The sequence below is a fragment of the Hyla sarda genome, chromosome 3 (genome assembly GCF_029499605.1).
Source record: "Hyla sarda isolate aHylSar1 chromosome 3, aHylSar1.hap1, whole genome shotgun sequence".
NCBI lineage: Eukaryota > Metazoa > Chordata > Amphibia > Anura > Hylidae > Hyla > Hyla sarda.
In genome coordinates this window covers 416,768,156-416,784,699 of record NC_079191.1, presented here as the reverse complement: position 1 = coordinate 416,784,699, position 16,544 = coordinate 416,768,156, and the positions used below count along the sequence as shown (strand labels likewise).

Genomic DNA, 16,544 nt, shown 5'->3' with positions numbered 1-16,544 from the left:
ACAGAAGCAGGGAGACTGGTGTTTGTCCCAAAAGGCCATCTTGCATCATAATTGCCGTGCAGTTGCAAGGGTCCTTACAGATAATTGACCAGAAAATGATTAAGTCATCATCAAATCGCTTCTGCTTGCAAGAGTTCAAACATGTACTTAACCTATCCAAGAATTATATTTTCGCTGTGTGTGTCTGTTCTGTCTCTATTCAGCCTTGCGGGGAACCTGATTAAAAAGACAACTGAAGGACCCCAGTTTATCTGATCTCCTGGTAGACCGATCTCAATAGAACTTAAACCCATTACGATTTGCTGAACTTGGAGTTCTTTCCATTTTATCTGCGCAGTAAAATACACTGGCCAAATTTCCAGACACTGAGATAAGGACGACAGGCCCCCGTGACGGCTTACTGTTCCTTTTTTTTTATTCTTTTAAAAGAAGAAACAAAACATTACAAAATGATAGCGGTCTGTGCACTGGGGAATGAAAATTGCTTTGACATGGAGATTAGGCTCCTGTATTGTTATAAGGCATTGTCTCACATAGACCGGAGTACTGTAGAGAATATAAAAAAAAAAAAAAGGAAAAAAAATGAGTTTTTTTCTCTCTCCTTTCTAGAATGGCCATGAATGACCTAATGAGGGCGAGAAAAAGTGAGCACGCACGCCATCATTTAGCAACAGGGCATGCAGGGGAGATTTAGAGCTCTTTTTGTGTGGAATTGGGGAATGCCGGGATAAAGGATGAACAAAAACAACGAAAGCGCTAAAAAAAAAAAAAAAAGATGGAGGCAAGAGCAGTTACAAATGGAACAGCTGAGAGGGGAATGCCAACCTCTTGGGTGAGAGTTCATTTTCTCTCTATTCACATACTTACAAGCTGTGTAAGATTGTGATGACCTGAAAAGCCCCGTGATACAGACATAACTTCCAGGGCACAGGGGATGTTATCTGACAGGTGGGAAATGGGAACAGGAATGTGTAAATGAGCAGGCAAATGAGGAGCAATGGGCCCAGCAAGGCATTTGTAATCCACATGCATAGTAGACATTTATATGTCTGGAGAATGGACAAGAAGAAAACAAGGTTCGCGGATATTATTTCTTTGTAAGTGTCTAATGTATATGGACTAAATTATTAGATGAAAAAATCTAAAGAAAGAACATTCCAAAGCAAAAATGATACACTGAGTTATACCTAGTACAGTGGGAGGAGCATGAGACAGGTTGTTTGGTGGTCCTTGTGTCATGCTCCTCCCCCTCAGGCCCGGAACTAAGCATAATTCACAGTAGTAGTACTTCTAAACAACTTCTGACTTACTTACAAAAGACCGTTTTACATGGGCCCCTTATCGGAAAATAAGTGTTCCTAGGTCCAGCGATCATCTGACAAATTGGCCACATAAAACAATGTTATTAGCCACAAAATGATAAACTCTGCCCACAATCTGTAAGATTGACTGGAACTATTATAGTATAAAGAAAAGTTTTTTTCACCACAAAAACAGCTATGGATTATAAGTGATAATTCTCCAATTCAACACTATCCCTATTTTTGGACAACCCAAAAAGTCCTTAAAAGCTAATGAGATCAATGATCAATGGTCACATACCTTCAGCTTAGCTGTTGGCAGCTGCACGTACATAGGTGTATGCTTGGCAACATGGATGTCATGGTATAACTACAGCCTGATATCATTAGCAGCTGAAGCTCTGTGTACATTGGCATCATGGGTGCAATATCACCTGTTGTATTTGAAAGTGACTCATAACCTACTCCCCCCCCCCCCCAAAGAAGGACGTAAAATGCATGTTCGGATTAAGGAAGAGCATTATAGAAACATTATCATCTGTCAGGAGGCCCCCATACCCATTATTGAACCAGTCCTGCGACTTTAGCAACTTTTCTTTAAAGGGGTATTCCGCCCCTGGCATCTTATCCCCTATCCAAAGGATAGGGGATAAGATGTTATATCGCCGCGGTCCCGCTGCTGGGAACCCCGGGGATCGCCGTTGCGGCACCACGCCATCATTACTGCACAGAGCGAGTTCGCTCTGTGCGTAATGACGGGCGATACAGGGGCCGGAGCAGCGTGACGTCATGGCTCCGCCCCTCATGACATCACGGCCCGTCCCCTTAATGCAAGTCTATGGCAGGGGGCGTGGCGACCGCCACGCCCCCTTCCCATAGACTTGTATTCACGGGGGCAGGCCGTGACGTCACGAGGGGCGGAGCCGTGACGTAACGATGCTCCGGCCCCTGTATTGCCCGTCATTATGTGCAGAGCGAACTCGCTCTGTGCAGTAATGATAGCGGGGTGCTGCAGCAGCGATCCCCGGGGTCCCCAGCAGCGGGACCCTGGCGATCTGACATCTTATCCCTTATCCTTTGGATAGGGGATAAGATGTCTAGGGGCGGAATACCCCTTTAATGATATGGTCACCTCATCCACTATCCAGGCTGAACAGTCTTTATTGTTGTAGCACACAGAATCTCTGTTGACTTGCAGAGCAACAATCCAAATATAAAAAAATGTGGTCATCCAGCACTTTAAATAGAATGAATCTTTTCTTTGCCCTTCTTTAAAAACATGTTGCAAGAAACTTTTAATGGGCCTCTGAATGTTTTCCTTTTGCTACGAGTAAGAACCAGGGGACTATACAGGATTATCATGCAACATGTTTTTAAAGAAATAAATATGACTAATTCTATGTAAAGTTCTGGATGGTCACAATGTTTGGACCTCTGGCGTCTAGGGTATGTTCATGGCCATATTTTGTATGGCTGTATTTTCATGTGATAATTTTTTATTTTTTTTACAGTATGTGAACATACCCCATAGCGGATACCCATAGTCAGCGGTCCAGGGCATATGTGACTGCCACCAGCATAGACTGCACACAGCTCCCTTGTGTTTATGGCTTCCTATCAGGTTATAAATAATAAAACAACAAAATTATTGCAGGTAAATGTACATTATCTAGTACTGTAGAACAGTCCATAAAGGTACAGCAAACATATTATGTTGGATAAACTACTCTATTCACAGATAGCTTTTTTTTTTTACAATGTAGGTTGACAATAGAAAAATAAATATGGTGTATATTTTATACATCACTACAGCAAATAAGATTGTGAGCAACAAGATGTCTAATATTTTCAATGGTAAATGATAAAACCATGGAGCTTCTGCCGGAAGCTTTTTGACTGTACTTTTCTGCCCAAGTATAACTAAGGGAACATTTTGCTTTTCATTTTGCTAATTGTTTGTTATTGTCCCTTTTGTCTTCCACAGAAAGACGGGAAAAGAAGGATCAATTGTTCTGAAAAGACAAGCGAAGACATCTGTAGTGCGTTAATGCGCTAGTGTTTTAAAATGAATCGCAATTAAAAAGAACCTGTGTATCTACTCAGAGGAATCTCTGCGGCTGATTCATGTTTCCCACGGGATGAGGCACCTCTAGTGTAAGGAAAACTTCCTAATTATTCTAAACAAATCCACAAGAGGATACAGTATGGTAGATGGTAGCTCCCTGGAGTACAATGTAGCGTAATGCAGTAAATCTGTATGCAGTATACAGGCTGTGGGCTAACTTCTGTGGGACAACTTCCAGCTTCTGGTTACTGGATCATGCTTTGAGCTGTGGTTCTGCGTCAGCTGAAAAGTTACAAATTGGAGACCATTGATAGATTATGACTACAAATTTTCCTCAGATAGACTGCGGCTGTGTTCACACAGTGAACTTGGAATTAACACTGGGAACCCCAAAGGGGACAGGGAGTGAGTGATTTGAGTGCTGCTCAATATGTGGACTTATCATTAATATCATTATTATTATACATGGCTCTTTAAAGAAGCTGTCCAGGTCTGGACAATCCATTTGTATTATGGATCCCCTGATGATGACCCGATCACAGCTGTCCTACTGCTGAATTCTCCAGTTATCAGCAGTCATCATCAGATAGTTAAAGGGGTATTCCAGGCAAAACCTTTTTTTTATATATATATATATATATCAACTGGCTCCGGAAAGTTAAACAGATTTGTAAATTACTTCTATTAAAAAATCTTCATCCTTCCAATAGTTATTAGCTTCTGAAGTTTTCTGTCTAACTGCTCAATGATGATGTCACGTCCAGGGAGCTGTGCATGATGGGAGAATTTCCCCATAGGAACTGCACAGCTCCCGGGACATGAGTCATCAGAGAGCAGTTAGACAGAAAACAACAACTCAACTTCAGAAGCTAATAACTATTGGAAAGATTAAGATTTTTTAATAGAAGTAATTTACAAATCTGTTTAACTTTCTGGAGCCAGTTGATATATATATATAAAAAAGTTTTGGCCTGGAATACCCCTTTAATTTCCCTGCAGCGCCACCACAGGGGAAATGCTGTATTACACAGTACTGAAATCAATGGAATGTCCCTATACTGTATGGCTGCGCTGATTTCTCCAGATGGGAAGAAGCTATTTGTACTTACTATCTACTCAAGTGGACACTTTTATCTATCTCTTATGCTTGTTTCACATGAGCGTAATATTGATGCATTTCTTTGCCCATATTACAGGCAAATGATCAGGCATCATACGATCTATAATGCTGCTAATAGGGGTATTAGCCTGTGGCCTGGCTTGGTGTACAAATATGCACATATTAGATTTGTGTGAGAGTAGCCTTATTGTAGACTGTAAGCTTCAATAGTCATTTACTATATTTAGGTTTCACAATCTTTAAACTGAAATGTATGCCGAATTGCCTTTACATACAGGTTTGTTCTAAAAGCATTACCACCTGTAAACATTTTACATGGCTCCAAGATGATGTACAATGTGATAAATGATGTGTTGTTGTCTACACTAGTATATATAATAGTAAAGTGAATCGGCAATACTCAAGCAATCAACTTTAAAATGTTTTCAAAATGTAAACGTATAATAAAGCTTTACCCTATACCAGTGTTTCCCAACAGGGTGCCTCCAGATGTTGCAAAACTACATCTCCCAGCATTCCCAGACAGCCTTTGGAAACACAGATTCAGCCTTTATCATAAGTTTACTGCTGGCACAGTACGCTGTGACATTTCTGTACTTTACTATTATTATTAGTAATAATATTATAACTACAAGGGTATGTTCACACTGAGGAATTGGCAAGGAATTCTCGCTTAAAAATTCCACCGCAGAATTTTTTTTTTCAAGCTGAATTTGCGTGGAATTCGCTCGGAAATTGCGCTGAATTAATGCAGAATTCTGCATGGATTTTCCGTGCAGAATGTAGGAGGAAAATGTTTGTTTTTTTTGCTGGATGACCAATTTGAATTCCCCCTTTTTTTTTGCGTGGAATTGCATTCGGTGGAAAAAAAAAATTACATTGCGATCTATGGAGATTTACATGCGGATTCTGCATGAAGAAAGAACATGTTCATTCTTAATGCAGAATGGAATTCTGCCTCGGAATTTCGCATGTGGAAATTCCTCAGTGTGAACTGAGGAATTACCCGTTAAAGTCCTCTCCAATTGCTCAGTGTGAACATACCCTAATAACCAAAATAGAGATTGATGAGGAACAATCTGTAGTTTGCAATCTGGAAATTAAGGGTATGTTCACAGGGCGGAATTTCCGTGTGGAATTCTGTGGAAGAATTCCTCCAGAAATTCCGCCAAGATTTACTGTCCATTGATTTCAATGGGATTCCCCAGTCCCATTCAGACAGCAGAATTTCTTCTGCAGAAATTCCGAAAGCTGCAAAAATATAAGACCAGTCTTTTGTGGAATTCCACAGAAGAATCCCATTGAAGTCAAGGGGGCTTGAATTTCGGTGGAATTCTGTGTTCTAAGAACACCAAATTCCGCCAAAATACTGTGCAAATTCAGCTTTGCTGAAAGGAATTGGTGCGAAATTGTGGAAATTCCGTAGTGTGAACATAGCCAAACAATGAACTACATGGAATGAGCTCCAGCAGTAAAAATTAACCAGTTCAGGGCTGGAATCTCCACAGCAAATGGCCAATATAAAAAAAAGGAATAAAAAGGCTAGGTTTCCACTTAGTTTTTTTTTTTGTTTTTTTTTAAATGCCAATAAAAACGCCCATTTTTTTTTGTGAAAAAACGCTGCGGCCAGATGTTAGCTGCAAATCAATAGGGAACTGCAAAATGCTATATCCACTTGGCGTTTTTCAGTTTGGCATTTTTTTAATCCTTTTGGCGTTTTTCAGCTATTTTTAGTTTTTAAAAAAACAACCTCTTGTTGAGAAAAATCAAGGTGTTTTTTAAGGAAAATCTTGGCATTTTCCTCCCCAAGAAAAACACCATGTGGGTTTTAACTTTGGTATTTTTGTTGGCGCTTTTTAAAATATTTTTTAGGTAGTACTACTACTCCCAGCATAGAACACACTGTTCCATGATGGGAGTGGTAGTACCTGTACTAATTGACAGATCGCCCCGGGTCCGTTGCAATCCTTCTGTATCATTTATAGATGGGGCCAGACGCTCTTCTATGGTCCTCTGCACTGCCGTATATATACACCTATTCATATTTCTCCAGAGAGCTGTAATTGGCCGAATGGTTCCAGCCAAGCCAATCTGTGGGAAATATGAATAGGTGTATATATACATCAGTGCAGGGGACCATAGAAGAGAATAGCCCGCATCCATACATTGTGCAGGACGATCAGAAGTGACACTTGCTGCGATCTGTCTATTAATGCAGGTACTACAGCTCCCAGCATGAAGCAGAGTGTGCTCCATGTTGGGAGAAGTAGTACCTGCAGTTAAGAACAGATCACAGAGGGTGTCACTCCTGACACCCGATGCGATCGTCCTATCTACACTAGATGATCTGCACTATACTCCGGCCGGCCAGTGATGTGAATAGAACATCACTGATTCATATTTCCCGCTGAGAGCGGTGATTGGCTGCAACCATCTGGCCAATCCCCACTCTGGGCTGAAAATATGAATGAGTGAGGTGAATATCTATTCATATCACTGGCCGGCCGGAGTACAGAGCAGAGATGCGAGTGCTGTATAGAGCCGCTCCGCATCTCTGCAATAGATAGGACAATTGCATTGGGTGTCAGGAGTGACACCCAGGATGATCTTTCTATTAGTACAGGTACTACAGCTCCCATCATGGAACAGTCTGTTCCATGCTGGGAGTAGTAGTACTAACAAAAAAAATTAAACATTGAGAAAAAAAAAAACTGAAACACACAAACTTTATTAAAAATGTGTTCAAGTTTCGCAATAAAAAAAATCGTTAAATACATTAAATCGCCAAAACATAGGAAAAACCTGTGGCAGTTTTTCTGGTGTGGAAACCTAGCCTTTTAGTAAGTCTCTCTAGTGCGACTTGTCTGCAGATAACCTGCTCACTCCACCCATTCTTTTGCACAGTTCACAGCCTGTATAATTGAGAGCAGAGAAAGTTTAAGGGAATGGGCAATAAGCTTAGTAATACGGGATAAAGGGATTCTTTATGCTTGACCCCTCGGTGCCTTTCTATCAGGATCTAATGAGGTCTGTGCGAGTTATTCCCACTGGGACACTACTAAAGGACTTGTCAAAATATGTACAAACAATTGCTCTATGCATCGAACAACCTATAAAAGATAATAATGGATGTGAAATGTAACCATATTACAAGGCTGATTGTTAACAGCGGTAAGCGCCATCAAATAAACCCTGTCACTCAGCTTTTGTTCGACTGCTAGGAGTTGACTACAACCTGTAGTTCTCAAGCTGTTGCGATACTACCACAACTGGCCTGCTCAAAGAGATGTAGTTTTGCAACATTTATGATACTACTACAGGAAAATGTAAAACACAATCAAAACAGGATAAAATCTGGTGTTTAACCTATGGCAGCATCTTTTCATACAACAACAGTGCAACATCTTTCAGAAGACCACCCCAAAAAAGGTCTTCTAAGGGGTGCATTATATATGGTGGAACTATCTATTAGAGCTGGGCGGTATGACCAAAAATGTGTATCACAGTATTTTTGTAAATTATGGAGGTTCCACGGTATTTAACGGTATTTACCCCCCCATCATCATATGACCCGTGGGCGCTTCTTCTCTCCTCCCTCCGGTTTATCAGCCCAGCGCTGCGCTGTCCCCCTAATCATATGATGGGACTAATCACATGTGACCCGCGAGTGCTGCTTTTCTCCCCCCCCCCCAAATAATTATCAGCCGCTGCGCTGTACTGTACTATCCTGTGCCCGGGCAGCAAAAATAAACAACATAAACTTTACCTCACCTTCCTACATTCCCCCGTTACCAGCCTCACGGTCCAGCTATGCGAGCCTCATGCTGCTTCCTGGGGATGGGAACGTCACAGAGCCGTCAGCCTATCACCGGCCGCAGCGATGTCCTGCCTCGGGTGGTGATAGGCTGAGCGCACTGTCATCTAAGAAGCAGCAAGAGCAGCGGATGGACCGTGAGGCCGGTTCCAGAGCAACGGGGGAACATAGGAAGGTGAGTTAAAGTTTATTTTGTTTATTCGGTATGAACCGGTATACCGCCCAGCACTACTATCTATCACACAAAATTTGGTCTGCATAAGGAAGTAGTCTTCTCAAAGAGGTGGTCTTTTGGTGAGGTGTATACAGTACGGTGCATAATGAAGTACCCATAAATATCTATGGGCACACAATGTAGCACTACATGACTTTGATTTTATACAGGGGAATATGGTGCCGCACAAAGATACCAGACAGATCTTTTTAAATTGGTCAAGGAGCAATCGGGGGTGGGGGAAAGGGTGTGCAATTCACTGTTTAGGTAGCTGGAGGGCTTACCTCTCCTTTCTGTCAGTCCATGGCTCTGCAATTGATAAAGCCTGTCTGCAGCAGGCTCTATCAATCAAGCACAGAGCACAAAGATAAAAGCAGTACAATACAACCACATTGATCTATATGAGGAATCTAATGATTTATAATAAAAATCCCCGAAGGGGACCAGTAATTTGTTAAAAAAAAAGGGAAAAAATTACTGTTCAATGACCAAGGATGTGTATACTCAACCGACTCAAGCCTGCACCATATCGGCCGGCCCTGAGCTGATTCTTGTATCTGAGGGCAGGCGTTAATAGCTGACATGCGGCGATCGAAGCGGACGGCTATTAACCCTTTAGATCGCCACATCGACAGCGGTGTCTAAAGAGACCTGTAAACACTCCCTGATGGTCCAGTGGGGTGGATCTCCCCCCCGCAGGGCGATCGTGCGGGGGGAATGGGGGGGTGGCGATCCACGGCTGAGGCTTACCTCAGTTCCTCCGCTGGTCCCGACTCTCGCAATGATAAAGCCTAGCTGAACCAGGCTTTATCAATCGAGTGCAGAGCACATAGATGAATGTGGTTCTATGGAATTACATTGATCTGTATGAGGAATCTAATGATTCCTCCTAAAAGTCCCCTGAGGGGACTAATAAAGTGTTAAAAAAAAAATTAAGTTTAATAAAACTTTATAAAGACACACATTAACCCCTTCCTAATTAAAAGTTTTAAACAACCCCTTTTTCCAAATTCTATACAAAAAATATAAAAACATAATAAAAATAAACATATGTGGTATCACCGCATGGGTAAATGTCCGAACTATAAAAATATAATGTTCATTAAACCTCTCAGTCAATGGTGTATATGTAAAAAAAAATACCAATGTCCAAAATTGCATATTTTTTTTTGTCACTTTGTATACTCTAAAAAAAATGTATAAAAAAACAATCAAAAAGTCCCATCAAAAACAAAACAAAAATTGAACCGATGAAAACTTTAAATCATGGCACAAAAAATTTGCCCTCATACCGCCCGGTAAATGGAAAAATAAAAAAGTTTTAGGGGTCAGAAGAGGGAATTTTAAACCTACAAATTTTCGTGCATTAAGTTATAATTTTTTAACAGAAGTAAAACAAAATCAAACCTATATAAGTTGTGTATCATTTTATTCGTATGGACCTACTGAATAAAGATAAGGTGTAATTTTATCCGAAAAGTGCGCTACGTACAAATGAAAGCCCCACAAATATTTTTTTTCTGGTTTCGCCGTAGCTTTTGTGGTAAAATTATTGAAGTCGTGTCTCCCTTTTCCTTCCCCTTTATCCCCATATTTTACAGGCAGCTTTGACACGAGTGTCCGTTAAGCTCTGTACTCTGTTACTGGTGGGTAAGGTAGGACGGATATATTTCGTCCATTCACATGACTGGATTGTTATGTTGTATGTTCTCTTTTACTGTTGATACAAGTCTACAGCCAGAATGATTATTTATGTACATTGGTATGCACGTTTTGCTGTATTTTCCCTGTATTTACTACCTTTGTATTGCTGCTCTGACTTCTGTAAACCGGTGTTTTTTTACTGTTCCAATATAATGTAAAAAAAAATTATTGTAGCCATTACAAAGTAAAATTGGTGGCGCAAAAAACAAGCTCTCATATTATTCTGTAGGCGGACAATTGAAAGCGTTATGATTTTAAAAAGGTGAGAAGGAAAAAACGAAAGTGCAAAAATGAAAAAACCTGCTGTCCTTAAGGGATTAATAATAATAACACAAATATTAATAATAATAAAATGTTTCACACACAAAGATTAACCCCTTCTATATTAAAAGTTTAAATCACCCCCTTTTTCCATTCTCCATAAAAAAAATATGAAAACATGTTAAAAATAAACATATTTGGTATGAGCGCATGTAGAATAGTTCGAACAAATTAAATATAACATTATTTATTCCCTACGGTGAATGTTGTAAACATAAAAATATATTAAACCCCAGAATTGTGGGTTTTTTTATCACATAATTTCCCAGAAGATGCAGTAAAAGGCAATTAAAAAAAATTGTACCAATCACAGCACAAAAAATTTGTCCTTATGCAGCCCCATGTCCAGAAAAATAAAAAGTTAAAGTAATAGGGGTCAGAAAATGCCAATAAAAAAAAAATTATAAAAAGTAAAAAAAATGTTTAAGTAGTAAAACATGAGGGAAACTATACAAATTGGGTATTGTAATCGTGCCAACCTAAAGAATTAAGATAACATGCTAATTTGAACGCATGGTTACCAGCATAAATAAGAAGCTCCCCCAAATTTACAAAATTGCCTTCTTTTCTTGAATTTTACCTTACAAGTATTTCTTTTGCCGTTTTGGAGAATATGTTATGGAAAAATAAAGGAAGTCATAACAAAGTAGAATTGCTCTCGCAAAAAACAAAAAAAAACAAACAAAAAAAAACAATCCCTCATATGTGTGTAGATGTAAAATTAAATAGTAAAAATAGTAATGGCTATCTAAAAGCAAGTGCAAAATCGAAAATTGGCAAGGTCTTTAAGGGATAAAAAGTTTATAACAGACTGATTTAGAACCAGAATTGTGTATATGAAGAATTAGAAGAAATACATAGAGCTATATGATATACGGTGTATATATATATATATATATATATATATATATATATGTAAAATGATCTGGAAAATCATTCTTCCACCTTGCCCGTCCTGTTAAACCATTACATGAATAATAATCACGCACAGAAAGTGCCCTTTACTTTATACTGGTCTCGACAGCAGTGAAAAGGCCACATTTGTCTTCCTTTCTAAATCTTTTCTAAACCGGCCTGACCCTTGAGGTGATAACACCTGCAGAGCCTACAGCCAACATCAGATGAGGGAAAGAGCAATGTGTCCTAAAGACCTGCACAATTAATGAAACACTAGGGTGAAATCAATTCTGTTATCTGGGCTTTGACACTGCCTCTCACAAAGGCTTCTCTTTCAGAAAGGAAACAGCACAAGGCATAAAACCACTTTGGCACGACAACCTGCTCCAAATGGTCTCACTGGTGACACTGTGCGAGTCAGTCCGGGAGACGTCTGGGGCAAATTCGTTTTAAGTGTCTTATGTTCCAGGTGGAACCACTTGAAAAGAGAAAACTGTAATTTGGGCTCTGAAGCTTGTCAATGTAATGTTGTTCTACAATCATTTACTTGGATTATACATTTCAGTATACAGGACGACGTAGAGCAGTGATTTGCATGATATTTGCAGAATAAGGGTACATTCACACCTACTATATCCATTGTGGATTTGGTAATGCAGATTTGATGCATTGCATACGGTACGTGGGCTATGGTCACACAGTGTAAAATTTAGTGGTGTATTTTATAATATGGATGAAAATTGCCACTAACTTTTCCCTTTGTGCGTACATAGCCAAAAACTGCATTCTAGATATAGCAAAACTCTATGCGGCTATGTCTGGTACTGCAGCTTATTCCTATTCCAATGAGTACAAAAAAAGCAGACACAGATTTACTGTGAGCTTTTGTATGGGGCTTTCTGTCAGTTTTTTTAAGAACTTGCACCTACTTTGTCAAATTTTTACAGAAAACATTTATGATTGGTTTCCCCTTAGAGGCTAGTGCATGAACTTTGCAGGTATCTGCGCAGTTTGGCACATGTTAGTACAAAATGGTGCACCGATTTGCTTGAGAGAAAACCCCCATAGACTCTAAGCAGCAAGCAGACACTTAATGAATATAGTGGGAGGAGAACCCACAACCCTAGTGCGGCATCATTGTGAAAACCAGATGGTATTAGTAAATCTGGGCCGCGCTCAAGCGCGGTCCTCAAGACCCCCTCAAGACCCCCCAACAGGTCATGTTTACAGGATTTCCTTAGTCTTTCACAGGTGATTTAACTGTGGTGATGCCTGATTCACTGACCATAATTATATCACCTCTGAAAGACTAAGGAAAAGCTGAAAACATGACCTGTTGGGGGGGTCTTGAGGACCGCGCTTGAGAAACACTGGCTTAAGAACACTTTTTTCTAACCCTACTCTGGATTTACTTTTGCTCGGGGGCAGGGTTTTGGTGTCAATTTATTCATGGGAGGAGCCGAACACACTAGACTGTTTATGCCAAGAGCTTCAACCAAGCATCAGTAGTAAATATAGTGTCACTGTTTTAGTTGAATTTATTTTAATTAATCATTAATCTTAACTAAAGATACAAAGATAGAGAGAATTCTGATGTTGAAAGTTCTGAAAAAAAAATAAAGAAGCTTCATGAAAAACAATGACCTTAAACAAATGTGCCACAAAGGTACAAAACCATTCCTGCTTAACAAAAAACCCCAAACCTGCAATGTAAGCTCAGGCTTTGTCTACTAGCTTGGATAGTGAGTGAAGGACCACTGATGATAAGTTATCCACATATATACCAACATCAATAGCAGACAACATGTCTTTATCTCCCTGCCCTCTGCAAAACAGACAATATACTTACAAAACTGTATACACTTAGGGCTCAGGCACACAACAGTATTGCAATTCTTACACGACCTCTATGGGGCTATACAGTATGCCTTTGATGTCATACAAATACACTCTTCCTATGAACTTAATCTAAAGCAAATTGGGGCATGTTCTATATCACATGCCATATTTCACATGTATTCTTTGATATAAGCATTGCTATTTGGAAAGAATAACTCTAAGCACCATGGAGTGCTAACCACTCCATATGATGAGGTGTAATGACTCTATGTAGCCTCTTACTTTATTCTCCCTTTTTTTAGCGGTCACTGGATAGTCAATCACAACAAATATAAACATGATGAAACCTGTTACTGAATAAAGTATGAATAAATATTCGCACGAGTGACAGGAAGCTGCATATTTAATAAAAAAGGGCGAGTTACAGCATCACAGAGGGCTTCTCCTGCTCCTCACAAGAACCTTTAATGATTGAGGGCACGTGCATAGCAAAAAATGAAACAGGACTTGTATCTTTCTAAAGCCCAACGCTAATATAAAATTAGTGGCCGCAGCTGACGAGAAGGACAGGTGGCCATGTCCCTATGAAATCTGCTAAGCTGTATACAAACTTAATAAAGCTTTTAGAGAAGACATCTGCTTTAAGTAAAAAGTGCCTTATATCATTTTATCATAGCATCGCCGTGTGTGTTCTATGGATTGATGAGTAACATCCTGGTACAGTAGCCAGATAGGAAACAACTCTCTGACTTATAATATTAAAGTCTACAATTCATAAAACAAGAAAATGATTAATGGATTAATGTAAATTATTAATGTTTAACATCTAGCTTTATTATAGAAATATCTAAAGAGTTTAAAATGACATTTATTAAATACAAATGAAGTTATTGTAATTCCTATCTGTCTCTATAGTTTATTTCTGTGTTGTAGTCATGTCCCATTGTTTGTTAACATTTTTCGAAACTGAAACAAAATATGTCAAAAAACACAATATGATTGTAATGTGTGTATCAATCTTGGTCTCCTGTATTTTTCAATGGAATTCCTACAATTCAAGGTTACAGCCATCATTGGATTTGTTCTGTTCTTTACAGACATCTGGGGAGATTTATCAAAACCTGTGCAGAGGAAAAGTTGCCCATAGCAACCAATCAGATCGCTTCTTTCATTTTTACCAAGGCCTCTGCAAAATGAAAGAAGCGATCTGATTGGTTGCTATGGGCAACTGGGCAACTTTTCCTCTGCACAGATTTTGATAAATCTCCCCCATAGTTTTTATACAAATAGATACAGTTTTATACAAAATAGTAAGGCCACACCAATAGTCACACCACGTTTTTGCAATACAGTTCCCGTATACGTTTTCAATTTGAAAACCGTACGGAACCGTATTGAAAACCGCATGCATTGACTCTCCATTGAAAACCATATGCCAAAAGATGCATCAGGTTGTGTCTGTTTTGCATCCCGTACGGTTTTGTCAGTTTTTTTTCCTGTACCCAAAACCGTAGCCTACCACGGTTTTTGGTCCGGGTGAAAAACCGTATTGAAACGTATAAGTTCTTTTCTTTTTAACATGGGAGTCAATGGGAGCTCTACAGAACTGTATGTGCGTTCCATCCGGTTTTCACCATACGGTTTTTGACTTTGCACAGTTTTTTTCTTGGAATTTCAATCAAACAAGTAAAACTTTATTCACAATGGAGTGAAAAGTTAAAAACGTATACGTTTTTTTCTTAAAAACGGATGTAACCGGACATCATTTTTTTAAAACCGTATATGATTCCTAACCATATACGGGCTCAAATTTGTACACACGTTTTGATACAGTTTAGTCCTGTTTTGAGGAATCCGTTTTTCATCAAAAACCTGATACGGGAACTGTATTGCAAAAACGTGGTGTGAACCCAGCCTAATAAAGTATTTAAATGCTAAATATGTTTTACTCATCATTTACTTTTTACTTTTGGATGTCTATTTTCCTATTTATTCATATTTAAGAAAAAAAAGTTGTTGCTCTTAGAAAAAAGAGACCAGATTGTCTTAAGAAAACTTAAGCATAATAAAAGATGAAACATGTTATAATGTAATCTAGAATGTTGAAAGTAAAAGTGAGTTACTAAATGTGAGTTTTCTCTTGAAAGGGCTTGTACAGGATTAGGAAAAAACTTGGTTGATTTCTTACAAAATCAGCGCCACACCTGCCAACAACCCATGTACAGTTATAGCGCTGTTTATGGAAGAAAACAGTCATAATTAAAGAATGGCCGTTTCAAAACCCTATTTTCCACATGAACAAGCTGTTTTCTGATGTTACCGCAAAAGAAGCTTGGAACAACCAAGACTTTTCCTAGAGGTAGAGTCGCCCCACCAAACTAAGTAATCGGGGGAGAAGGGCCTTGGTAAGAGAGATGACCAAGGACCTAATAGTCACTCTATCTGAGCTCTAAAGATGCTGTGTGCAGATGGGAGAAACCTCCGGAAGGTCAACCATAACTGCAGCCTCCACCAATCTTGGCTTATTAGCAGAGTGGCCATAAAGAAGCCTATACTAAGTAATAAACACATGAAAGCCACTAGGAGTTTGTAAAAAGGTGCCTAAAGGTCTCTCAGACTGCGAGAAACAAGATTCTCTGGTCTGATGAAACCACAAGACAAGTGGCTTAGGGACAACTCTGTGAATGTCCTTGGGTGGCCCAGTCAGAGCCCTGACTTGTACCCAATTTAACATCTCAGGAAAGACCTGAAAATGGTTTCCGCCAACAGTCCCCATCCAACATGCGAAGACCTGCAGAGAAGAATGGCAGAAAATCCCAGAATCCAGGTGTGTAAACCTTGTGGCCTCATCCCCAAGAAGACTGGAGGTCGTTTTCACTGCCAAAGGGGCTTCAGCTAAGTCGTAAGTAAGGGTACGTTCACATGTACGCAGATTTGATGCGCAGGATTTTCTGCTGCAGATTTCAATGTAATCTAAATGACTGAGCACAGCTTCTAATCTGCAGTTACAAATCCTGCACATAAAATCTGCGCAGGATTCTATGTGTGTGAACGTTCCCTAAAGAGTCTGGACACTTAGTTTTCTATTCAATAAATTAGACATATTTCCATTACAAAACCACAAAACCATTCTGTTTTAAATTTGTTACTATGGGGTATTGAGTACAGAATGATGGGGAGAACTTTTTTTTTTGTTCACAACATAAAATGTGAAAATGAGAAAAAAGGGTATGAAGACTTTCTGAATGCACTGAAGCAGGGCTAATCTG

General features: G+C 39.4%; 1 protein-coding gene across 10 annotated transcripts in view; it reads right to left on the bottom strand.

The window, feature by feature from the left end:
• Positions 1-16,544, bottom strand: part of PROX1 (prospero homeobox 1) — a 118,677-nt gene that overhangs the window by 44,607 nt on the left and 57,526 nt on the right. For 8 of the 10 annotated variants that reach the window (XM_056568303.1, XM_056568300.1, XM_056568301.1 and 5 more), the window contains one exon: positions 2,826-2,915. The exons of the other annotated variants lie outside the window; for them this stretch is intronic. In XM_056568303.1, the coding sequence (XP_056424278.1) occupies positions 2,826-2,915 (90 nt within the window). The remainder of the gene's footprint in view (positions 1-2,825; positions 2,916-16,544) is intronic. 10 annotated transcript variants of the gene reach the window in all.